The following is a 26,173-nucleotide window of genomic DNA, read 5'->3' as shown; positions in this document are numbered from 1 at the left end:
CTTTGCCAAAGGCAGAATCCAAAAATAAGTATGCAACCCTATTCTTTGCCTCCTATATTAGTGGAAATAAAATATTGTTTAAGAATTACCAAAAAAACACCACTTAGATACAAACTACTACTTTATACTTTTTTTCTGGTGAAAGCAAGCTTATTATTAGGCACCCTAAGCTCCCCAAATCCCTCTGAAATCTCTCATAAAGAAGGTTTATTTTGAAAGAATATTGTTTTGAAGTTAAAGGGAGGAGAAGGGTCAATGACTGGTAATCCCACTAATGAGCTTTTCTCTCAAAATAAACCTAGGGAAAAACATGTGTGCGTTCTCCTTACTTTCCCCAAATAGCCATGTCTTTCTTTTTGATGAGCTGATAAAAATTATCATTCCCTTCTTTCTACCAAATTCATTCCAGTTTTCCTACATTTAGGATTTCTATATGGTATTTGTGAAAAAACAATATTTCTTATCCCCAATCCCATGACTTTCTTCTCATGCTTATTGCTGGCCCTAATGAGAACAGCTAAGTAAAAAAGGTGAATTTTTATTTATGAGCTGCCTCTTGTATGTTGTTCTATGCAGAATATCAGGAATAAGATGATCTAGATCCCTCCCAAGATCCGAAGGGAGGAACCTTATACACCTATCTTACCTCTTTGAAAGATGTTACACTAACTTTTCCTTTAACTGTAGATTTTATTTTTAGTTAGCCCTGTTATCATTGATAAATCTCTTCCCAGTGTTTGATTAGGGAATTAAATAGTTTGGTATTTGGATGAGTAGCAGTAATTAATAAGTTTTTATTAAGTACCTAGACACTATGCTAGATCCTGAGGATGTAAGTGGGAAGAATAAAACAATACCTACATTCAAGAATTGCAGCTTAGGTGAATTGTGGATAAAGTATCAGACCTGGACTTGAGAAGACTCATCTTCCTGACTTCACCTCTGATACTTGGGCAACAGAATGTAAACTCTTCAAGAGCAGGTACTGTTTTTGACTTTGGATCCCTAGCATCTGGGCAAGGTGGACCTAGATTTACCTTCTTGAATTCAAAAATCTGGTTGTGTGACCCTGGACGAGTCACTTAAGCTTGTTTGCTTCAATTTTGATCTGTAAACTAGAGAAGGAAATGGGTCTTTTTTTTTTCTGAGGCAGTTGGGGTTAAGAGACTTGCCCAAGGTCAACATCTAGGAAGTGTTAAGTGTCTGAGGCCATATTTGAACTCCAGTCCTCCTGACTTCAGGATTGATGTTCTTATCCACTGCACTACCTAGCTGCCCCAAAATGGGTCTTTTTCAAGAAAACCCCAAAGAGCCGGACATGACTGAGATAATAAATAATAACATGAAGCTTACATTCTAATGAAAGAAACAAGTACATGTATAAATATGTGCAGCATCAAAGTAAATATGTAGTGTAGGATTTATACATCCCTACTTTAGTTTAAATTCAACTAAGATACAAAAATTTCCAACTGATGACTGTTTTAACATACTAGATAAATGTCAGTTATTATTTTGACCTAATCTTTCATGAGGATTTTTTTAAATCAACGATTTCCTTTGATTGGGGAGTGGGAGAATAGAGAGGAGGAAGTATTTCTCCACTGAAGCTAAGAAAATATCTCTGATGATCCATCCCAGCTCAAGTCATAAATAGCAGTAAACAAAATAACTATGGTGAGGAAATGTACTCAAAGTAGCCCAACTCAGGCTTCTGATTGTCAACTCTCATCATGGGGACTCAGGAAAAAAGAACATGTTTGATTACAATATGAAGCCAAACTTTCAAATGCTCTGAAAATCTTTGCTCCAGCTTATGGAAAGTAGCCCATAGTCTCTTGGAATAACTTGAGCTGCCAAACATCATATGTCTACAGGTTTATCTTGGACTAGGCACTTTGTTCCATTTTCTGTTTCTTTGGGCTGATTTGTACTTAAGAATTTAAGCTCAATTTCCCATGAGTTTTAGCGTGCCATTGCCCCCAGACCAGAATACAGTCTCCATCCCATCCTAATTGGCAGTGTAGTTGCTCTGAGTAGGTCTTTCCCAAGTGGGCTTGCTCATTCATGTTTTTGTATTTTTTTATTCCATTCTTTGGAGAGTCTTGCATTTATTCTGATCCCACAAACACTGATCATTTTGTTACCATTCTGGCTAGTGACAAGTTATGGTTTAATTCATTCTTCTATCATAGAGATTGGAAACTTCATTCATGAAGCAACAACAAACCATTTTGAAAAGAAGTTGGCTTGTATGCAGTAATAAGCCTAGATTTTGGTGAGATTGCTCATATATCAAAATGGAGAGAATTGGATTTGGATTATCTTTCTGATTACCTAAGCCTTATTTCTTACCTCTAAAATAAGGAGTTAGGCTAGAAATAAGGAAAATGATGATATCATTGACAGAAATATGGAACTCAAGAAGAGGAGGTTGCTTTAGATTTGTGGGGCCTTTGCTGATGGAAAGATATTCAGGTGAAAATATGGTATTAGAAGTCATTCCCAAGTTGATAAATAGCTGAAGGATATAAAAAGACAATGCTCAAGAAAGAGTTTCAAGTTTCTGTATAAAAATTATTATAAATCACTTAAAATTAGAAAAATGCAAATTAAAGCAACCACACCAAGCTCTGTATTTCCAATTACCAAATCATCACTTCTATCTTAAAGTCCTATTGGTGTCTCAAGACTTAAATTTTATACTTATTTTGTTTCCTCTTGTGTTTTTTGGAATCATCTTTGACTTCTATCCATTCAGTTGCCAAATCTTGTCAACTCTGACAGCATAATCATTCTTATTGTCTTCTTTACTTTCACTATTAACTCCTGAAGGCAGAATCTCACTACTTTTTAAGTTTAATTACAGCAATTCTCTAACTGCTGATCTAGTCTTTAAAATGTTCATAGGAGTAACTTACTAACCTATTTCTCTTTATCATTTTCTCCTTCAAATTGAGACATGCTACATATACACTCAGTTTCATTTTCCAAAGACTTGTGTAGCTGTAAAATGAATTCTCAGTCAGATTGCCTGAGGTTTAACGTAGAAATTAGGGTGACTTTGTTTCCTTTTCCCCTTCTAGCCAATAAATCATTATTGAATTGAAATTAGATTTCTAATATATGGTAGGGGGAGGTGGTATATACATCATGGGTCTAGAATATTTTGAGCAGAGGGAAAGATATAGTAATTTAATTGAATGTGGAATTTTAAGCATTCATATCGAGAGAAAATATAAGATTCTTAGTAAGCAAAGAATCCTTTTGTATTAACCATCCCTTTGTCCCAAATCTACTATTGAAGACTTATTCCCTGATTTGGTGTTTTAAATGAGGTAGTTGATTTTGCAATCGTTTAATGTCTTTGCTTAAGTCTTGATTGAATTGTGTACAAACCAAAAATAGAAAAAATTGGTCCATACTGAAATTGTCACAGTAAATTATGAACTTTTGCCTACAAGTTTTTTATTTTGTTTTTCCCCAGATGAGGAAAACTTAGTGGCCATTTCTCAGGTCAAATTTTCGTTAATATTTGCAGCATTTGAAACCATGGAATACTACCCATGCCCCCTCCTGTATTGTGATTCTTTAACATTGAATTATCATTATTTTCCTCCTATTTCTCTAAACTCTTTTTGTCTCCTTTGAAGGTGGCTGTTCTTCATTACCTCCCTCTACCCCATGTTGGTTAGGTAAGTAGGGGTTCACTCTCTTCTCTTCTTTCCATTCACTTAATCTTAAACCAAATTCACTCTTTTTCTCACTAGAGGGTTACTGGGAGCAGTAGCTTCCTAACTGCCTCTAAACTCTTGAGAAATCATACACATTCATGTTAGAAGCATCTTCATAAAACAGTCCTGAACTCTAAGACTTTTAAAGGAACTCACAGGTCCTCCAAAAACCTTCAGTGCTTTCCTATTACCCATGATATTGGGCCAGCAGCGGAACCCCTTACACAACTCCTTACCTTTTGGAGAGCCTCAGAGAAGCAGCATTTGGCTGGTGACTGTTCTCTCCAATAATGAGAAAAGAGTTGTCATAATTATAATCAGCCCTGGGGTTTGTTGTAAAGAAAGCATTTTGTGAACATTCTGGGAGTAGACCTGGAACTGTGATTATGTCATTATATCATATAGAAACTCTTTTGAAGAAACTCGGTCTTTTCATGTGAATTAGTATGTTCTCTGAAACTTAGAAAACTTTGCTTAGAAAACTGCCCAGAGCATGGAGAGATTAAATGAAGGAAGGGTCATACAGCTAGTATATGTCAGAACCAGGATCTAAATACAGGTCTTCTTACTCTGAGGCAAACTCACTCATCAAGCTCTCTATAGGTGTGATGGATAGCACACCAGCATTGGAGTCAGGAGGATTCAGCCTCAGACACTTAACAGCTTTCTGACTTCCTGATTACTTCCAAAAAACAAAAAAAATTTCTATAAATATGAATTGTCATTTTCATTCAGAGAGAATCCTGACTCCAAACTTAAGAGTTTAAATCTTTAAACTTTAGTTTAAATCTACTAAACTGCACTGCTTATACATTATGGATTCAATAAAGCCTCATTGATGATAATAAATACTAATAAGAACCTTATAGAGTGAGGAAAGCGGGTTTATGTAGCACCAAATGAAATGTTGAGGAATAACTTCCAATGTTGAACATGCAGTCCAGGAGACGCTGATTAACACTTTGCACTTGAGAAATAATTTGCATCTTTAAACTATTATATTTATATTATTATACAAAGAAGGATATGAAGGAGAAAAGTGGGAGAAACAGGATGGCTCCAGCCTTCAGAGTGCAGCTGTCCCCACACAGCTATTCGGGAACTCTCTCCTACGGTCCTTCTGCTTAATCAGAGTGAGAACTCCAGCAGCAAACAGCTGGGCTGCTTCACAATAAGCCACGTAGACAAGCCTGGTCAGTCTAGAAGGGATTCCAAATACATATTCTTTGCTTCTTCCCTTTGAAATAATTAACACATGATTCAGTTTGGAGGTAGGTGGGAATTGGCTATGATAAGGACAAAAAGCATCACGAAATTATTAAGCTGTTTCAGTCTTGTCCAACTCTTCATGGCTCCATTTGGGGTTTTCTTGGCAAAGATACTGGAATAATTTGCCATTTCCTTCTCCAGATCATTTTACAGAGAAGGAAAAGGAGGCAAGTAGTGACTTGCCCAGGCTCATACAACTACTAAAAGTCTGAGGTCAAATTAGAACTCAGTTCTTCCCATCACACTAGGCCTGATGCTCTATCCACTGTACCATGTAGCTGCCACATAATTAAATTAGATTAAAAATAAAAGTAAAGGCCATTAACTGAGCAAGTCTTAAATGATTCTCCAACTCAAGGTGATTGGATGGGAGGGAGGAGGTTGGACCTGTGCTATATATAAAACGAAAGTCTAGGAAGTTACATTCTATTAAAAGGTAGACTCCATTACAAAAACATGTTCCTATTATCTGAATGCTTATTGAAATCCTGACTCCATCTCTGAGATTTGTTTCAGTCAGCCTCAAGAGGACAGAAAATAGTTTTATCAATACCCTGGTTGAGAGTGGTGAATTCTACTTTGCCTTCCCTACTCTTCTTCTTTTCAGCCCCCAGATTCTTTTGAGACTCTTTATCTATTAGGAAAGCTCTTTAGGAAATCATTAACATTTGGTTCTTCTTCCCAAAAATTGATTCTCAAATTACCTGGATAGCCTTTGTATGAGTTAGAGACTCAGTTAAGTCCATAAATATCTCTGTACCCCTAATCTCAGAGTTGAGAGCAAGATGGATCAGGAGGCACTATGGTAGCCTTGTCTTTTCTTGTTCTGTGGGTCATGAGAATATCTCAACCATCATATACTTTTTTTTTATTGTAACTTTTTATTAACAGAACCCATGTTGGTAATTTTTTACAACATTGTCCCTTGCAATCACTTCTGTTCCAACTTTTCCCTTCCTTCCCTCCATTCCCTCCCCTAGATGGCAGGCAGTCATGTACATGTTACATGTTAAGTACATCATATACTTTTAGGTATGTTTATATTTTAAATTAATATATCTAACAATGCACCCAGACTCCTTAGTCACTGAAGCTGAGAACTAGGGTGTCATTTGCCCACTTCTCAGGTATTTCTGAGTTTTTTCCTTTGCTACCATTTTCCATTTACTGAGGAAAGCTTAGAACAAAACTCCTCAGCTTGAGGTCCATGTAATATGGTCTAGTCAAGAAGCTTTGTCCCAGTCACTAAGTTAAGTAGTAGGAATACATATTCTACTCTTGCTCTCAAGGAGCATGCTTGTCCAAAGAGGCATATTGGCAAAGGGAGGCTACCTTGGGCCCTTCCTCAAAATGACAGTTCTGGGAGAGAGGGGCCACCAGCAAAGAGAGAAAGAGGCAACTGGGACATGGTGGCAAAGTGTGGAAAAGCTTAAGAAGAACTGGGAGAGGAAACCACATCCCACCTTAATTCTTTCAGTTTAGCTCTCTGCCTGGACTAGAGTGTGAGAGGGATGGACTTGGAATAAGGAAAACTGAGTTTTAATTATACTGCTGCTAGTTAGTCTGATGCAGTAAAAAGTTCTGGATCTGAGCGAAATGAGCAGTACCAGGAGATCATTATATACTTCAAGAACAATACTATATGATGATCAATTCTGATGGACCTGGCCATCTTCAGCAATGTGATGAACCAAATCAGTTCCAATAGAGCAGTAATGAATTGAACCAGGTACACCCAGCAAAAGAACTCTGGGAAATGAGTGTGAACCATTATATAGAATTCCCAATCCTCTATTTTTGTCCACCTGCATTTTTGATTTCCTTCACAGGCTAATTGTACACTATTTCAAAGTCTGATTCTTTTTGTACAGCAAAATAACTGTATGTACATGTATGCTTATATTGTATTTAATTTATACTTTCACATATTTAACATGTATTGGTCAACCTGCCATGGGGGGTGGGGGGAAGGAGGAGAAGGAGGGGGAAAATCGGAACAAAAGGTTTGGTAATTATCAATGCTGTAAAATTACCCATGCATATAACTTGTAAATAAAAAGCTATTTAAAAAAAAAGAGAAAGAAAGAGAGAGAGAGACTTCTAGATTTGATTCTACCTCTGATACAAGCTTTGTATTCCTGGGCAAATCCCTTGAGGTTCCTGAGCTTCAGTTTCCCTTGCTTTTACATAAAGGGATATGTCCCCCAAGTCCTTTGCAGGTCTAAATGCTCTGTCTTCTGAATGTCACACTGAATTTCAATTTTCTCACCTGTAAAATGCATAACAACACCTGCACTTCTGCCTCAGAGTTGTGAAGAAGTCACTTTGTAAACCTTAAAGTGTCATAAAAATGAATTATTTCCATTCCCCAAACACACCCCATAGTTTCTGACTCTCTAAGCATACACGCACATTGTACTATTTTCCCATCATGCATGCCCAACCCTTCTCTGCTCCTTCCATTTATTAAATTCATAATCATCTTTCAAGAACTATGCCAAGGCATCATGAGATTTTTCTAAATCTTCCTCCCTTCCAGAATTTGAATATGAACAATTACTTGAGACACATTTAATTTTTCTTTAGTTTTTTCATATGTAAATAAATTTTTTTAACATTAATTTTTAAATTTGAGTTCCAGATTCTTGAGAAGTAAACAATTTGACACAGATTAGAGATGATTGAAACACATTTATCAAGTATCTATAATATGTTAAGCTCTGTGCTAGGCTCTAGGGAATATAATAAACACAGTTAATAAACCAGCCCTTACTGAAAAGACACTGATCTCTCCTACCTCTGGATTCTTACTTTGCTTATTCCTGTCTTATGATACTAGGTGTGCAGTGGAAAAAGCTCTGGGTTTAAAGTTGAAAGCTGAAATCCAGTCTTAGAGACTTAATAGCTGTGTGACTCTGGACAAGTCACTTATTAACTACTTCAGTTCTCATTTGTGAAATGGGGATCATTTTAGCACCTATTGGCTTGTGAGGGTCAAATGAGATAATTGGGAATCAGCATAGTAAATGCTATATAAATCCTAGGTATTTATTACTATTATTATTTATCTGTACTATATAGTATTATATATATAATACAATGATAAAATAAAAATATTGTATACAATATTATTATTTATATTCTATCTTGTATTATAATATGCTTTTGTTTTACTCCTTACAATGCGAGAGTTAACTTCTTGAGGGCAGGGACTGTGTTTTAATTATGCCTTTTACCTATTGGGTATCAGGTGTTTATTTGAAAATATCCAGAATTTTCAAAATAACTTCTCAGTAAATGTTACTAAACACAGATCTTAAGAAATTTTTGAGTTATTATATCTGGAATCATTACATTGTAGGCAACTAGGCTTATAGTTATATATTTATATAGAGTATCAGGTCTGAAGTCAGAAAGACCTGAATTTAAATCTGGCCTCAGACACAGTAGCTATGTCATTAATAAGTCACTTAACTCTGTTTGCCTCAGTTTTCTCATCTATAAATTGAATAGAGAATGAAATGATATATCACTCCAGTATCTTTGATAGGAAAACCTCAGCTTATTACTCAGTGTCTAATTTTACTTTTATCAAAACACTGATTCTGTGTTTAGGGCTAGGGCCATAAGGTGGGGGCTGGCTCTTGATGTAGGGCAAAGGGGGAAGGGAGTTTTGGGAAAAGAGTGAAATTTGCTGGAAGTTTTGGTGAAAGGGGAAATAAAATGGCCCATGTGTTCTTGTTTGTTTGTTTGTTTGTTTTGCAATATTAGGATGTGTTTTGTTTTTCTAGTTAGTGATAGACTTTTAAAATGTTGACATTTCCGGTCTCTTAAAAAAAAATTTCAACCTTGCTTAGACTTGTTGTTTGGCCAAATTGCTGTAGTCCTGAAATATTTAGTATGTGTCTCTGCATGCTTGTTGAAGTGCGGGGAGGGAAGTTATTGGGTCTTAATTATTGTTGAACAAGCCGGGGCTGGAAGAGGTGTTTTAACATGGGCATGTTGATCTGACAGGATTAAAGTAATCTTATGTGAAGATTTCTGGTCTTCCTTTTGTGTGTGTGACATCCTGGCTCCAGAGGGGAGATGAAGGATGCTTATGAAAAGATAACAAGTCCCATTTATACCGATAGCACTTTATAGTTGTATGCCATGCTTTTCCTCACAGCAACCTGGCTAAGTAGATTGTAAATGAGGTTGAGCAGGTCTAGCTTCTGTCTTTTTGTATTAGGTGCATCCCAGTCATGTACAATGGTGTTTTGATTTTCTGATACAGAAATGAACAAACGAATAATCCAATGCCAATTTTTCCTTGTGTTGTTTTGGAAGCAGGGATTTAATTCTCCTAGTAACACTGAGGGAATCAAGTTATTGACTAAGGGACTGAGGCACATTGGAGGGTTTTGTTTTGTTTGGGGGAGGGGATGGATAGGACTGGAAGGAACAGATTTTGGCATTTAGGGTAAAATTTTAGGGGTATGGGGCTGTTATTAGAGAAATGGAACAGAGGAACAGATGAGCTCCTACCTCCTAAATGTTAATAATGGTCATAATTCCAAGTAATGATAACTTTTTTCCTTCCTGCAACTCTAATTTGGATACGTCGGGGGGAAAATGAGGATAACATTATTAAGCAGCTAGATTGCTCATTGATTAAAGTACTGGGTTTGAATTCAGGAAAACCTAAATTCAAATCTAGTCTCAGACCTTTCCCAGCTGTATAACCCTTGTCAAGTTATTTAACCTATGTTTGTCTTAATCCACTGGAGAAGGAAATGGAAAACCACTTCAATATCTTTGCCAAGCAAACTTCTGGTTAGTATGGTCTGCAGAATCAGGAATAGTCAGACACAATAATGTGAGGGGGGAGGGAAAAAGAGAAGAGGGAGTAGCGGGGAACAAGTAAGAGAGCTAAAATGGTTCCTCATCCATTTTTGCAGCTTAAATTGCTTACATATTTTTTAATTAAAGCTTTTTATTTTCAAAACATATGCTTGGATAATTTTTCAAATTCACCTTTGCAAAAAATTTCCCCCCTTCCCCACACCCTCTCCCTTAGATGATAATCCAATTTATATCAAGTAATCCAATATATGTTAAAACATATTAAAAATATATGTGTTAAATCCAATACACCCACACAAACAATTTTTTTTCTGGACAAGAAAAATCAGATCAAAAAGGGGGGAAAATGAGAAAGGAAACCAAATGCAAACAAACAATAACACAAAGAGTGAAAATGCTATGTTGTGATCCACACTCAGTTCCCACAGTTTTCTCTCTGGGTGCAGATGATTCCCTTGATCACAACATCACTGGAACTGGCCTGAATCATCTCATTGTTGACAAGAGCCACTTCCATCAAAATTGAAAATTGTATAATCTTGCTGTTGCCGTGATAATCTCCTGATTCTGCTCATTTCACTTAGCATCATTTCATGTAACTCTCTCATGTGGTTTGATACCTAGTTTCCGCCATACTAGGTTCCAATTTTCCCAGCAGCTTTTGTCAAATTGTGACTACTTATCCCTAAAGCTGGGATCTTTGGGTTTATCAAACACTAGATTACTATAGTTATTGACTATCCAAAGAGATCTTAAAGGAGGGAAAGGCACCCACATGTGCAAAAGTGTTTGTGGCAGCCCTTTTTGGAGTGGCAAGAAACTGGAAACTGAATGAATGCCCATCAGTTGGAGAATGGCTGAATAAATTGTGGTATATGAATGTTATGGAATATTATTGTTCTGTAAGAATAGACCAGCAGGATGATTTCAGAGAAGCCTGGAAAAACTTACATGAACTGATGCTAAGTGAAATGAGCAGAACCAGGAGATCATTGTATAGCAACAACAAGAGTATACGATGATCAATTCTTAAGGATCTGGCCATCCTCAACAATGAGATGATTCAAACCAGTTCCAATTGTTCATTGATGAAGAGAGCAACTACATCCAGAGAGAGAACCGTGGGAACTGAGTCTGGATCACAACATAGCATTCTCATTCTCTCTGTTATTGTTTGCATTTTGTTTTCTTTGTCAGTTTTTTTTTTCCTTCCTTATTGATCTGATTTTTCTTGTGCAAAAAGATAATTGTATAAATATGTATACATATATTGGATTCAACATGTATTTCAACATATTTAACATGTATTGGACTATCTGCCAACTGGGGAGGGGGTGGGAGAGAAGGAACAAAAGGTTTTTGCAAGGGTCAATGTTGGAAAAATTACCCATGCATATGCTTTGCAAATAAAAAACTAATTTTAAAAAAAAAATCTCTTTTGGATTTAAGAAACACCGATGGTCAAAGGGTATTATGTAAAATTTTTAGGAGGGAAATTATTACATATTCCAAATTCCCATAGGAAGTAAGGAATTAGTATACTCTGTTAAGAAGTGGATTATCCTGTGTACCCAACAACAGGATTGATTTGAGTGCATCTTTGCCTTATTTTCATTGTTCTTTCCTACCCTCTTCCTGACTAGAGGTTAAGATTTGGGAATGAAGGAAGTTTAAATTTTACAATTTAGAAATCTGAGGACCAGAGTTTATATGATTTACTCAATATCACACAGGAAGTAAATGATGAACCAGTATGTGAGCCCAGATGCTTTGCTTTTAAAATCAATTTACTCTTTCTACTATTCTTTGGCTCTTATTTATTTTCATTCATTTCTATCCCCTGGGTGTATACAAATACAAATATCAAGAACCCCCTAAATACAAAGTATAATGGACAGGGCTAAAATGGCTAAGCCAAGAGGTCCCTAATGTCCTGAAGTTTACATGGACATAAGTTCTTTTGGCTAAAAGTAAGAGAAATGGATATCAGATTTATAGACACATAAGGATTCCTCCCTATCTAGTTCTATGCGTGTACTATAAAATAAAAGAATTTGTGACTAAATTATAAAAATTATTTGGTTTTGTTGGCGCATAGAAGGATATTCTAGTGGAGGTTCATTCAAACCAGGAGGCTATAATAACATATATTTATATTCAAGGAGAGTCAGTTCTGTAAGTCTCTCTTGCTGGGCACCACAAACCATGATGAATTTGGTATCATTATATGATCATTGCAAAGTTAAATCACACATCTCGTTGCCAAGACTTTCTGGAGAGGCCCCCATGGGTTTTCTAAAGTACAAGAATAGTGTGCAATAATATCTCATAAAGGTTCATGTTACTGAGCAAAGTACTTCACTTTTTTGAAGGTCAGTTTCTATCTCTGGAAAACAAGTTAATTCATTTCCAGAATTATAAGTTGTAAGACAGTACTGCTTCCCCTGTCAGTAGGTACAAAGATCTAAATTCCTTTCTCTCATCTTTTTCCTCACCTCACCTTGGTAAAAAGTGATAAATAAATAAATTAACTTTATTTTATAGGTTTTTAAAAAATAAACTTTTATAGTTTTTATAAACTTTATAGGTTTGCAGAGTGCTTTACAGTACATTAATTGATCTTCAACACAGCCCAGAGAGCAAAGTTCAGAGGGTATTTTATTCCCCATTTGACTGAAAGGTAGCGATTTGCCACAGCTAGTAAGCAGGATTCACACCCAAATTTCTCCTGACTAGCCCTTTTTCCATTATACCACACCCACATGCAAAGTAGCCAAAGTTCAAGCCAAAATTATCACTGACTTAAATACTGACTTAAATAAGGGCTTATGATATAAAGCCTTTTAGGAAATCCTATTTCAAAGAAATGTAAAGGCTGTCTTAAATGCTTTCTCTGGGTAGGGATGGCCAGGAATCTGAAATATTCCTTGGTTGTCATAATTAATATTTAATTTCATTTAGTTTTGCTTAAAGAATGATTTCCCTGATCAGGAAATGGGGAGGAGAGGCTGGGAAAAGCAAGCAAAAGAAAAGTGCCAGTATAATATTCACGTTCCTTGATCCCTCACTGATGATAAGTGTATGTGTATATATATATATATATATATATATATATATATATATAGGATCCCCTCAAAAATTTTCTTCCAAAATATTTCATAGTGTTACCAAAGTAAATGCCCTTCAATTGAGGAACTGCTAACTAAATTATGAAACATAACATTTAACAATATTATTGTCAATTAAAGAAATACAATGAATTCAGAAAAACATGGGAAGAGTGGTGTTAACCGATAGAGAATAAAAGAAGTGAATCAGAAAAGCAATCAACACAATGACTGGTCAAAGTCACCAAATATACATTAAGCACATTCTATATATCAGACAGTGCTAAGTGATGGAGATACAAATCCAAAAAAGCCAAAATAACAAAACCCCCAAAACCAGACAGTCCCTGCCTTCAAGGAATTTGTGATCTAATGGAAAGGTAAAATATAAAAGAAAGTTTAAAAGAGAGGAGGAGAAGAAGGAACTCCAAATGGTGGAGAGAAATAAGTCAGAGTAGTTACAGACTATTACTGCTGCCACCATCACTATTACTACTGCTACTGCTACTACCACCACGACTACACATAAAGGAGAGATGGAAAACTAATGCAAGCTTGCCCCTAAAAAAGAGTTAAATAAATCCAAAGCAGAGGTGGGGGAGTGGAATATTACCTATGCCCTCAATTATGCTTGATATATTGATTTTATTAAGCCGCTTTTTACCCCCTCTATTCTTTGTTCTAATGGATGGATCTCTGGGTATAATGAATGGATCTTTCAGAAGGAATAATGAAAAGGAGGAAGAAAAGTGAAAAGATGATACAAAACCAAAAAGTATCCATTTTTTTTAAGTGACAACATTTTACTTAAAATTTAAAACCCAGGCTTTAAGTTCTGGCATGCCACTTATTAGATTTGAGGTAAGTCATTTTCTAAGGCCCCTTAAGGGTCTGATTGATGTTCTCTGCTTGTGCAAGTAGGGAAGGATGAGGATTGTTTATGGTGGGAGCCAGAAGGAAACAAGAGTCAGAAATATGTAATCCTTAATCATAATGTAGATGGTGAAAGTGCTTTGTCTTGTACGGAAGACTCCCCTACCATTGTCTTTTCCATTTATCTTGTTCCACATAATTCAATTTACTTCTTTCATGGCTATAACTGTAATTAGACTTTTTAAAAGGATATTTTAGACATTTTGGATCAAAAACACTTGAGCAAGGGCCAAGGTGGGGATGGTGCTTAGGCAGCCCAGAAAGAGAGCCCTTGGGTGTAGCAGCTGCACCTGTTGCTTAGGCAGCAGAACCGCAGGGATGGGAAGAAGATTTTCCAGATATGACTCTGCCAGGGTCAGCATCCTGGGGCAAAAAGTCCCATTCAGTTGAATGCTAGTTATGGCTCTAGTTGTGGCTAAAGCCCTCAAGGTTAAAACAGGAATATTCCAGGAAGGAAGTTGTCAATCTAAAGCTAAATCCCATTCCCTTAAGCAATTCTGCAAAAATATTTTGATCTAGAACCTCTTCTCTGATTTAATTCTATTATTGAGCCCCATTTCCACAATGCCTCCTTCCAATCACATGCCATCTTTTTAAATGCTCCTTCCTTACCTACATCTACACACAGCCATTGGACCTCATGTTCAGCCTCACTTGTACCATTATTAGATGATTTCTAGAATTTACATGGAATAATGATGCATGAGCACAATTCACTTGCCTTTCTTGGATGATTCCTTTCCCATTTGACCAACATCTGAAATAGCCCTGCTCTAGTGAACTACCTCTTTTTGTCTGTAGACACCAGGTGTTGAAAAGCACCACAGATGGCTGAATTTAGGCTCAAACTAGGCATTCTTTCCCCAGCTGTTCCTTCTAAAACTTTTCCCTGGTGGTACAAGATTTCAGATAGTTGTAGAGAAAGGAAGAAAGCTATTTAGAATAAAAGAAACTCATTTTAGAAAAGATGTTTTCTCACAAAACTCTTGACTCCAAATGGATTTGGCATTCACTAAGGCCTAGTATTTGAATAAATCTTCATTAAAATAAATGTGGAAGACATTGTTGCTTTTTAGTTAATCTCTGTTTATGAGACAATGGAGATCAAATGGAATTTTAAATAGCATTTCAGGCAGATGCTGCTGTGAAACATTTTGACATTTAGCACAGAAAATGAAGGGATGATAAAGTTGATGCAGTCCTATAACCTTATTTTACAGATCAGGAAACAGGTCTTGAGAGGTAAAATGATTTCTCCAAGTCACATACTGAGAAACAGCAAAGCTGGACTTTGATCCAACTCCTTTGCATATTCAGGGTAGGGAAGATTTTTGACTTTTGCCATATTTGTTTTGCTTGCCTGGCATTTAGTAGGAACTTAATATTTAGATTTCATTCTTTCCACTAACTAGCACTTTTTTTGTGTTTTAAAAATTCTTCCAAAATGAAATTAAAAGTCATATTTTGTTTTGTTGTTTTTTAGTTTCAGAGTTTTACAATTATTTTACAACTAATCTAATTTTTTTTAAAGGTGTCTAAGATTCAAAATCTCAAGATCTCTGTTTTCAAAGTCTTTTGCTTCCTGGGATCAAGACACTTTCGCCCTCTACTGGTTCTTCATTTTTGTTGTTTAGTTATGTCCAGCTCTTTATGACCCCATTTGGGATTTTCTTGTCAAAGAGTGGTTTGCTATCTCCTTCTCTAGTTCATTTTACAAATCAGGAAACTGAGGCAAACAGGATTAAGTAATTTGCCCTGGGTCACTCAGCTAGTAAGTGGTACATTTGAATTCAGGTCCTCCTGACTAGAGTCCCATGTTCAATCTAGCTCTGCAGCTTCTACATCATTAGCTGATTTTCCACTATCCAACTTAATTTATGGATACTTCTCTCCTCTGGATGCCACCAAAAAGGAAGACAGTTCCATTTTTATGGCTCAGAAGTAGGCACCTACACATGCAAAACCCATTTTATTACTTAAACACTAAAGGTCCTAATCTCTGGTTACTATCTAATGTGGGTTTAAAATAATAAAATTCAAATAAAATAATAGAAACCTTCAGTTAATACTTCAAGTGATTAATATAAGAGCTAACTCCCACAAAACAGATCTCAACTATTTTGAAATTTAGGAGAAGGGATTTGAGAATTGCTGTGGCTAAAAATCTTGCCAACCTGGGTGGCTCCTTGTAGTTAGGCTCTCCTGATGACTTAGTCTTAGGCCCATGTCTAAGACTTTCCATAATCAAACTTTTCCATGTCCATAATTGGACCCTCCCACCAAAACCTATGAGAACTGAGTCATCTCAAATGGAGTTGCATCCCAATCCACTAGCTCTATTCCTTTTAAATTTATTGTCTTTAAGAATTATATTAATCTAGTTATTATCATGAGTAGAACTTGAGGGGAAGAATGAATTTTAACCTAGAGCCTTGATAAAGGGCTGCTGATAAAGCTTAAATTCAAAGGTTAATAGTTAAATGAGAGGAATATGACAAGGGAGAGAGAGCTGGAGGAAGATATAGGTTTATTTGTCAATGGCGTGAACAACTTTTTTTCTAAATCAGTTTTTTTCTAAATGGTTTCCAAATACTGGAAGACTATTTCTACAATTTTTGTGCTATTCACAATGTAACAGACATGATACATTTTAAGTTTTATCTGCATTATTAGCATTTTCTCTACAACTTTGAAACCTAAAAACCACCAAAACAATCCTTGATTCATATGATTTTTCAATTTCTGTGGTATGAATAGTTTCATCATTAAGTTATAATAACAACACTGAGCTTGGGGATAAGGAAGATAGATGTACATCGTTAGATAGTATAATTACTACATAATAGTAAATAACTTCAAATATATAGATAGTAGTAAAATAATTAAGAATTGAGTATCATTTTTTATATAATGCCTTCGATTGTAGGTTTGTATAATTTAATTCTTTACTAATAGCTTCTTACCAATCAACTTGAAAAATTCCTGAAAATGTAAATTCCATTCATTTAAAATGTAACAATCAGCTTTTGTAGAGCCAGTATAAACAAGTCAGGTCTAGTTCACCACTGTTTTTGTCTAATATATAACTTGCTATGTAACTTTGGTCTAGTTAGTTGGTTTAGTTTAACTTTGTGCCCTAGGCAGACCCTACTAAGAGTATAAATTTCAGAGCAGGTGCTAATCTATATTGATAGAGGGGAGCTTTCTTATGGGAATTTCTCTATACCACAGGTTCTATTAAAAAAAAAAAAAAAAGCCTAAAAAATAACTCCAAACATAGTCTAAACTTAAGAGGTCACCTGGTAAAAAGGACAATTGAACAAGAAATATTTCTACCATGTTCCCTCTACTTAACTTCCAGTGAAGGAAGATACACTACTATTACATGGCTCTAATAATTGTTAGGGAAATTTTTCTCTATATTGAGCCAAATTTCATCCTCTGTTTTTAGTGCTGTCTTTAGGTACCAAAGCAGACAAGATCAGTCCTTTTCCGTGTGAGAGCTTCAGATATTTGAGAATAGCTACCTGTTCCTTTCTCTTCTCTTTTAGGTCTAGAAATTAGGTATTCTTTTCAGAAAAAATAATCTCCCTTCCTTCATTTGACCCTTCTTTATCATGATCTTTTCACCATCTTCATTGCTGTTTCCTAAATGTATATAATCTTGTTCAACCATGGACCTTGAAAGACAGAATTCAAGAGCAAGTGCATTCTAGACACGGGGGATTGATTGAATGCCAGAGGTGGCCTAGTATAGTCCAAAGAGAAATATGAAATAAACCTGGAAAATTAGACTGGAATTGGATTGTGGTGACCTTTAAATATGTTAAGGAATTTAGCAATACCTAAATACCTAAAGCAATGGGGAACCACGGATTGCTTTTGAGCAGGAAAATGACATGATTACACCTGTGCTTAGAAAGATTTTTATATAAGGCATTCAATTGTAAGTATATATAATTTAATGGTTTGCTAATGACTTCTGTGAATTATGCATTGGAGAGAATAGGGCCCAAAGCAGATTTAGTAGATTATTACAATAGGTCAGGGAGGTTGGTGATAGGAATAAATGAGAAGATAAGTTGAAGGATCCTGGCTGCAAGTTGTTGTGGAAGTAGAGTCAGCAGGATGTGATAGATGATTGGATATGAGGTATAGGGTGAGTCTGAAAGAACTTGTCTCTGAGGTTAAAGGAATGACCAGTAGGGTAAGGAAAATGGTACCCTTAATATAAAGGTAATGGAGAATATGGAGTAAGAAAAAGGGAAAGGTGGAGGAAGAGAGAGTCAAGAGGGAAATGATGAGTTTAATTTGAACATAACTGAATTTCAGGTGTCTATAACGGGGGAGAAGGTAGGATTGGAGTTAGGGGAAAAGGCATGGCTAACCTTATAAATTTTAGAATTAATATAAGCAGAAATGCTCATTGAGCCAAATGGTGTTACTGAAATCACTAAGAATAGAGAGAGGGCAGAGGTTTGCAGAGTGATATCCAGGGTAGGAGATATTTTAATAACAAAAACTGCAGCACTAGAAAGAGCACCATGACACCAAAGCAATGAGTCTACTACCAGTATTTGGTCAGATCTATTATTGAATATCACATCATGGTTATTTGTCATTTGAGATTCCATCAGCAGTCTTTACTGGACCACATTCAAGTATACGACTACTCTATGATAAATTGAGTGCTTCATGAATATCCAACCTCAATCTCTGCAGCCCCAAGTGTGTTTAAATATTTGACATTTCATAATGGGGAGGGAATTGGCAACTGTGATAAACAAAAAACATAAACTAAAATATTTAATAAGGTAGATTTACTGTTGCCTTTCATTCCAGCATATTCTGGGAGCATCAAACAGATAATCTGGCAATTCCCACAGAATTAAGAAGCCACTTAAGGCCCATTAGCCATTAATTCAATCTGTCATTGGCCTAAAAGTTGACTTGTATATGTTCTCATTTTTTATGGCAAAAGCAAATATTTTCAAAGAAAAATACAGATGATAAGTGCAAAAGGCACTTAAAGCTATTAGATTCATTTCTCCCTGCAAATGGACACATAAAATGAACTATTCTTTAATAGTTTAATAGAACAATTTAAACATTGTTCCAGATCAAATGCAGAATAAGAGGAAAGAAAATTGTCCATTTGTAGTTTTGTATATCTCATAGAACCATGATTCAGAGACAGAAATGTAAGAGTTGTTAGTTACCTTTGGATTTTAAGATAAGAAATAAATTCACTGCTTAGGACTGAATGTGATGAGGTTTGCTTGTCATCCGAGTTCTAGTAGGATAAGTGGAGGACCCCATCTGCAATGAATTCCTTTTGAAGCTGTTACAAATTAAAGTTGCAGAAACAGCAGAAATATCTGAATATGTTAAGTGGAAACAAAGCTCAATCTTCTGTGGTCATAATATAGGGATCATAGAACAGAGCTAATCAAATCCTCTCATGTTATATCTGGCGAAACTGAAGTGTATAGAGGTTAACTTAAGTAATTTACTCAGGATCACACCTGTAGCAAATAATAAAGTTGGAATTTGATCCCTTGTTCTGTGGTTCCAAATGGAATACTTTCCTCACTCCATCACAATATTCATTGATAGATCCTACCTCTGGGAATGGGGCAATAGATATTTAGTACAAAATACAGGAAATTCAGTCTCTTTTCATTACAGACTACTCCTATGTGAAACATTATTGGTGCGTATATGGTTTCATATTTAATATTTAAAGGAGAAAATATCACTGGAATATTTTTCTTGTACTTGTTTTTTACCAAACAATTTGGGAAATGTTGGATCAGAAAATGATATCTGATTAGATCAAAATTTCTCATGGCAAAAGTTTTATTCAGTGAGCTTAGGCATCCCCCCCCCCCCCCAGCTTCTTTCCTGAAAAAAGAAGTGTTTTATATAGTTACTTGATACCTACAAGACATCATATAACTTAAATTTTTAAAAAAAATTTTATTGATGTGTTTTGTAGGTCAATTATTTCCAGATACTTCCCTAATAATATCTCTCCAAATATTCCTTCCTTCTTCCCACAAATGAGTCCTCCCTGGTTTAAAAAAAGAAAAGAAATAAAACAAAACATATCGTTTATATCATTTAACTTTGCATGTTAATACATTCTTGGTCTTCCATCTCTCTCCAGAAAGGAAGTGCTTCTTTATCTTTTTAGTCATTATAATTATTCAGCATATAGTTTTGTATACTATAATTTTGATAGCTATATAATGTCTCATAAATTTCTGCCCCAATACTAGATTCCAAGAAATTTGGCAGCATGTAGCTTGATGGTAAAACAAAATTAGACATTTAAAAGTAACTGGATAAAAATAATTATAATGAAATATACTAACATACCAACTGCTTTTATTATCAAGTCATGTTGGAAATTGTTTTCAAGGTAACTTTAAGATCAGTAAAGGGTTCTAAGTAAAGTTATATTACATATATTTGAAATTTGTCCACATCACTCTTTCTTCCTCCCTCTTTTTCCCCCCCCCCCCCCCCCCCCCCAATTTCATTTTTTCTTTTGGTCTTTGAACTGACAAAAGAAAACATTCTCTCTCTTCCTGTCCCCCTATCCCCAGGAGCTTAAATTTCTTGAAATTCTTCATTATTGCACACAAGTAAATGGAATGATAGCTGCTGGATTTAAAGCAATCTTTATTTAAAGGTTTTCTTCATTATTGTAAGCCTTAGAGAAATAGCCAAAAACTTTAATAGAAGACAGTATTATAATAAATCAGACAGTTTTGTTTGTAAATTTAAAGTGACTATATGAAATAAATTACTATAGATAATGAAAGGAAATAAATTAGGAAAAGACATGAGATAGCAAAATCCAACCACTTTTTACTCTCCAGTGATTCTGTTAAACATCCCAAGATGGGATGGCTGGGAGAGCCTATACTCCTGAGCAAAATTGGTAGAGCCAAAAATGAAACATTATGGACCAAACATTGTCATATCCCTGGACCAGAGGTTGTCTAGTCTGTGGTTCCTCCAATACTACTCCTATTTGTTTTGTTTTTTTAATCCAGTATATACATATATACATATGTAGTCATACAATTATCTTGCTGCACAAGAAAAATCAAATAAAAAAAAGAAAAAATAAAGTGCAAGCAAACAACAATACAAAGAGTGAAAATGCTATCTCTGTGTGTGGATAGTTCTCTTCATCACAAGATCATTGGAACTGGTCTGAATCATCTCATTGTTGGAAAGAGTCATGTCCATCAAAATTGATCATAATATCATCTTATTGTTGCTATGTATAAAGATTTCCTAGTTCTGCTCATATCACTTAGCATCAGTTCATGTAAGTCTTTCCAAATCTCTTTGAAATCATCCTTTTGGTCATTTCTTGTAGAACAATAATATTCTATAACATTCATATACGGCAATTTATTCAGTCATTCTCAAATTGATGAGCATTCACTCAGTTTCCAGTTTTTTGGCCACTACTAAAAGGGCTGCCACAAACACATTGCATATGTTGGTTCCTTTCTCTCCTTTAAGATCTCTGGGATACAAGCCCAGTAAAAATACTGCTGGATCAAAGGGTATGCATAGTTTGATAACTCTTTGATTACTTCTACTTGTAACAGAGCTGTAATATAATCATGGTGTCTCTGTGCAAGATTTTCCTTATTGGATAATATATTTTTCTGTTGTAGTTTTCTATTAGTGGTAATGCAAATTAGGTTCATTTGATATCTAACCAGAGCAAGGTAAGCAACTTCCCCGGGAAGGAAATGGGAGCATGAATTCACTTGTACATTTAAGATAATATGCTTTGATGCTTATGCTCTAGCTAAAAGACTTTTGAAGCCAAAATGAGCCATTTGGTTCCTGGTACAGAGAAGATAATTTGAGATAACTCCAGAAAACAAATAGTTTTGGTATTTCCTAAGCTTTTCATATCTCCTATAGCTTAGATCTCTCTTTCAAAGCAATTAAGCCAAATTAAAGAAAATGTGTGAATTTCTGGTCTTAAAGTCTTAAAGACACTTCCTGTGTCTTTGAACCTTATTGAATTTTGATTCTGGGTGTTTTGCCCTAAAGGGGGAAAAATGGCTAGAAATGTTTCAATGGAATTGAATTTAACATAACTAAGAATAGCACATACATCACTTAGGACTAGTCAGAGAAGAGAAAGATCATCATGAAGTAATGGTCAGGATTTCATCTTTAAGATTATATTTCCCCCACTCCTATGAGTTTTGAGTTAATCTATGTTTAAAGCATTCAAATACTTAAAACAATTTCAACAGATTTCTCTAGCAGAGGTAACTGAGTCCAAGTGGACCATTTGGTTACAAATCAAAAACGTAGACCCTGACACTTTAGGTAAAATCACAAGGAAAATGAAGTCTACAGATCCATTCTTGTTAAAACCTTGTTTTTCCTTATATAAATGCTCACAAACTTTCTTTGATAACGTTTAGAATTTTTTCTAGAAATCAAGGTCAACGGACTATAGATTATGCACTTTACTATATTCACTTTTGGAAAATTAGACCATTTACTTTTCTTCTGTGTAAGGCACCTCTCCTATTCTTTCAGTACTCAGAGGAATATGAATTCAGCAGGGGCAGCTGAGTGATCTCTCACTACCTCCCTCCTTATCAAGAGTTTTAAACTATCCTATTAGTCATTTTTTGTGCCATCCTTTCCAGTCTAAAGATCATTATCTTTGGCCACAGTAAGTTAATGACACACAACTCAGGACCTGTCAGAGCTTGTGTTCTGCTTCTGTAGCCTTTGAAAGGCCAAGATCACCTCTACATCTCACCAAGAGGTTGAAGTGGATTTTAGTAGAGTCCAACCTCAAAGTAAACTGAAATATCTATAAGCAGCCAGTCACACTAGCCACCTAATCTGTGGCTCCCATGATAAAACAATGAATATGAAGAAAGAAAAATTCTCAGCACTCTAATCATGGCTATTCATACCCCATTCATAATCGTTCCCTATGCTCCTGACTAACTTCCATATTCGTGGCTTGGTCTCTGAGAATTGCTCCCTAATACCTCCTAGAAATATTAATAAGTGATCTTCATCAGTTCCCTAAGATATTAATACCTTGCACATTATACTTGCTTAATGCTTATTGACCATCTGAATGATCTAACCTGAAGTGAGTTATAGAGTGTCAACAAAATTTTTCAAGGCCTTCTGAGAACCCAAAAGACATATGCCTCAAGTCAGAGAGTTATAGTTATGAGTTTGTCATAGGTTAATATTAAGAATATGAGAAAACACTTTGTAATGACAAGTGCACTGACAAAGCATGTGTTTTTTGATCCTTCAGTTCTGTCAAGAAAAGAGCAGAATAAAATCTTGATGGGTCCAAGTAATTTTAACGTTTGCTATTATAGTCACAGGAGGGAAAAACTTGAGGGAAAGTCTGTCTGCCACTTAAATAAACCTATTAACATGTTTTCATCCTATTAATTCCAGATCCTTGGTTACCTCGGTTACTCATCTGTGATAAATATGACAACATTCTTCCCAGAAAGTAGAACTTTTAGCTAAGGTGACATTAAATTATTTAAATCAGTCCCATCTATACAATATTAGGCCTTAAATTAAGCACAAAAACTAAATATTAACAAGTCATTCATTGGTGCTGGGTGAGAAACAGTTCCTCCTGGGACCATCCATACCCAGATGCTACAAGCCATACCACCAATCTCCCTCCATTTGTTTTCATTATTTAAGTTTGGCAGAGTTGAATCTGAGTTCAGTTAACTTGCTTACTTGGTTCTATCATTTATGAAGCTTTCCTTTTAGAAATCAGCCCCATCACAAAAAGCTCCCATTGTGAAAGGAATAAGGCTGACTTTGCACAATGTGACCAGTCTCGTCTCCAACACCATCCCACGATGTGTGGAGCTAACAATGGCGTGTTCATAGGCTGTGTGCTGATAATGAGTATGTGCTGGGAGCTCTTGGCTAACATTATTATATGGTTAAGTCACTTCTCTTTTCCTGGGGGGTGTGGAGTACAGGGAATTATGATTTCATTAAAAAAGTCAAAAGAACCAACCTGGCATAAAAGTTTTAAGTTTTTCTCAGGCATTTGAAAAAAACAGGGGACACAGAGTTAAGAATAATCATGTTTACTGGAAGGGTGCACAAGGTAAGCATTAGGTTTAGGGAATATTAATAGTGTTATTTGTCCATAGTCTCCATAATTTCCCATGTTAGCTGGGAAAAGAATCAGGAGGTGTTGGCCATTTCATATTTTGAATCCAGTGTCCAGCTGTGATAACCCTACTCCGGAAATTACGCAATTCTCCTCCTGCCTGCTGATCCTCTCCAGATTGTTTAAATGCAACTTGCCCCGACAAGCAGGTGATTTATATGATTCATAGGATAGTTCTACTTTTTTTTATTTTTCCTGATTTTTTTAAACAAAAACTCATAGACAAAGTGCGTGCAACATTCAGGGGACCTGTATACAGAGGTTGTCAAGATGTTTCCTTTTTGAACAAGTGAAAATTTCAGAGCCCCTGACAAAGTGACTAAACTCATTTTGGGTTTCCTCACTAAAAGGAAACATGATCTTTAGGTTACCAAAGGACAGTATGGAGTATGGATTCACACCTCCACCATTCCTCACAACTCAAAAAATTCCAGGGTACCAAAATGATATTCAAAATATTCTAGATCATCTCATTCTTGTTACATTATTTACTCAATTCTTTCATTGTCATATGTATCCTGGATAATATTTAGCCATCATTGCTAATAAGCTGTATACCCTACTGCCTTTTTGACCCACTAGATTTAATTCCTCTGAGATAGGAAAATATTGGTGTTAAAGAGATGGGGAGTGGATTATTGAAAGCACTATGCACACATAATATTCGCTGCATTCTGACAATATCTGACAAAATACATAATTCATAAATTTCTTCTTATGGCTTATGGTGATGGGGAAATGACACTGGGTTCACTGGGGCCATACTAGTGGAGTGCTAGCTCTGATAAGTTTACTAATGACAGAATGCCTGCCCATTGACTAAGGTCATCACTAGACATCTGAACATGGGTTTGGGTGGGGATGTTTTATGGGGGAGTGGGACTTGGAGAGGAACCAATATTGCTAATGCAGGCTTTCACCTAAGATAAACTAAAATGTAAAAGTAATCCTCTAGATAGGGGAGAAAAATATAACAAACAAATTATGGATCCTTGAAGGTATAGGGATTGGGACTTTACCCTTCCTCCAGCTTTTCCCTTCTCTCAGGCCCCAGATGTGACAGAAAGAGGGAAGCCTTCAGAGAATTACACTTCCTAACTCATTTTAAGTTTTCTCCATTTGTAGAAACCTGGTTCCTCAGGTTCTTGTGCCAAGGGAGATGTCACTCTGAAAATGTGAGAGACTGGTTATACAGGTTTCACACCCCTTTTCACTCCAGTGGGAAGGCAAAAACCCTTGCTCGAAGTTAGAAGAGGTGGAATAGTTTAAAATCTTTTTTAAAACACACACACATATGAACTCCTCATCATGATCTTTGGGGATTATTTAACAAGATATTTTTGATTCACAAATATTATTAACCATTTTACCTCTACTTGTGTTTTTGTTCCTCCATCTCTTATGGATGAAATCTTGAAGTGGAAAGAAAAGAAGAAAAATACATTTTATTTTAGTGAAAATGCTAAGCAGGGTGTGGCAAGTGAGTGGGTGGACATGATTGGCTTCAAAAACATTTCTTCTCCCTTAACTGTTGACTTTTGCTATGAAAATATAGTAGAAGATCAAAAATGTGGCTTTGGTTTAAAAAAACAACAAAAATAAAAAACCCTACCCTTGGCATTTGATACTATTGTGAAAAGGTGTTTAGAAAATAAGTATATTCTCATGTAGTAAACCTATTAGAATCTTTAGAAACTAAAGGATTATCCCCTTGTTTTTACAATAATTAGAAGAACCTGGCTAATTGAATACCATTATATAAAAGGATATCATAAAAAAGAAATATAATAGATAAAATTTATTTATGACTCCATTTGGGATTTTCTTGGCCAAGATACTGGAGTGGTTTGTAACTCATTTTACATATAAGGGTTGCCCAGGGTTACACAGCTAGTAAGCATTTGAGGAGGTCAGGTCTTCCTGATTCCAGAGCTAACAGTGGACAGAATTAGAATTTCTGATTCTAATTTACTTTTGTCCTAACCCAAATCTTTTAAAATAAGTAATATATTATGAAGTTAACTTTAAAGTACTGCCCCCCCCAAAAA

General features: G+C 35.6%; 1 protein-coding gene across 2 annotated transcripts in view; it reads left to right on the top strand.

Moving 5' to 3' along the window:
- Nucleotides 1-26,173, top strand: part of PARD6G (par-6 family cell polarity regulator gamma) — a 146,925-nt gene that overhangs the window by 108,599 nt on the left and 12,153 nt on the right. The window contains exon 3 of one of the 2 annotated variants that reach the window (XM_031946766.1): nt 3,654-3,695. The exons of the other annotated variant lie outside the window; for it this stretch is intronic. Within the exon in view, the coding sequence (XP_031802626.1) occupies nt 3,654-3,695 (42 nt within the window). The remainder of the gene's footprint in view (nt 1-3,653; nt 3,696-26,173) is intronic. 2 annotated transcript variants of the gene reach the window in all.

This window comes from Sarcophilus harrisii, chromosome 1 (assembly GCF_902635505.1).
Source record: "Sarcophilus harrisii chromosome 1, mSarHar1.11, whole genome shotgun sequence".
Lineage (NCBI taxonomy): Eukaryota > Metazoa > Chordata > Mammalia > Dasyuromorphia > Dasyuridae > Sarcophilus > Sarcophilus harrisii.
The sequence above is the reverse complement of the archived record's forward strand: the minus strand, read 5'-3'. Positions and strand labels throughout refer to the sequence as shown.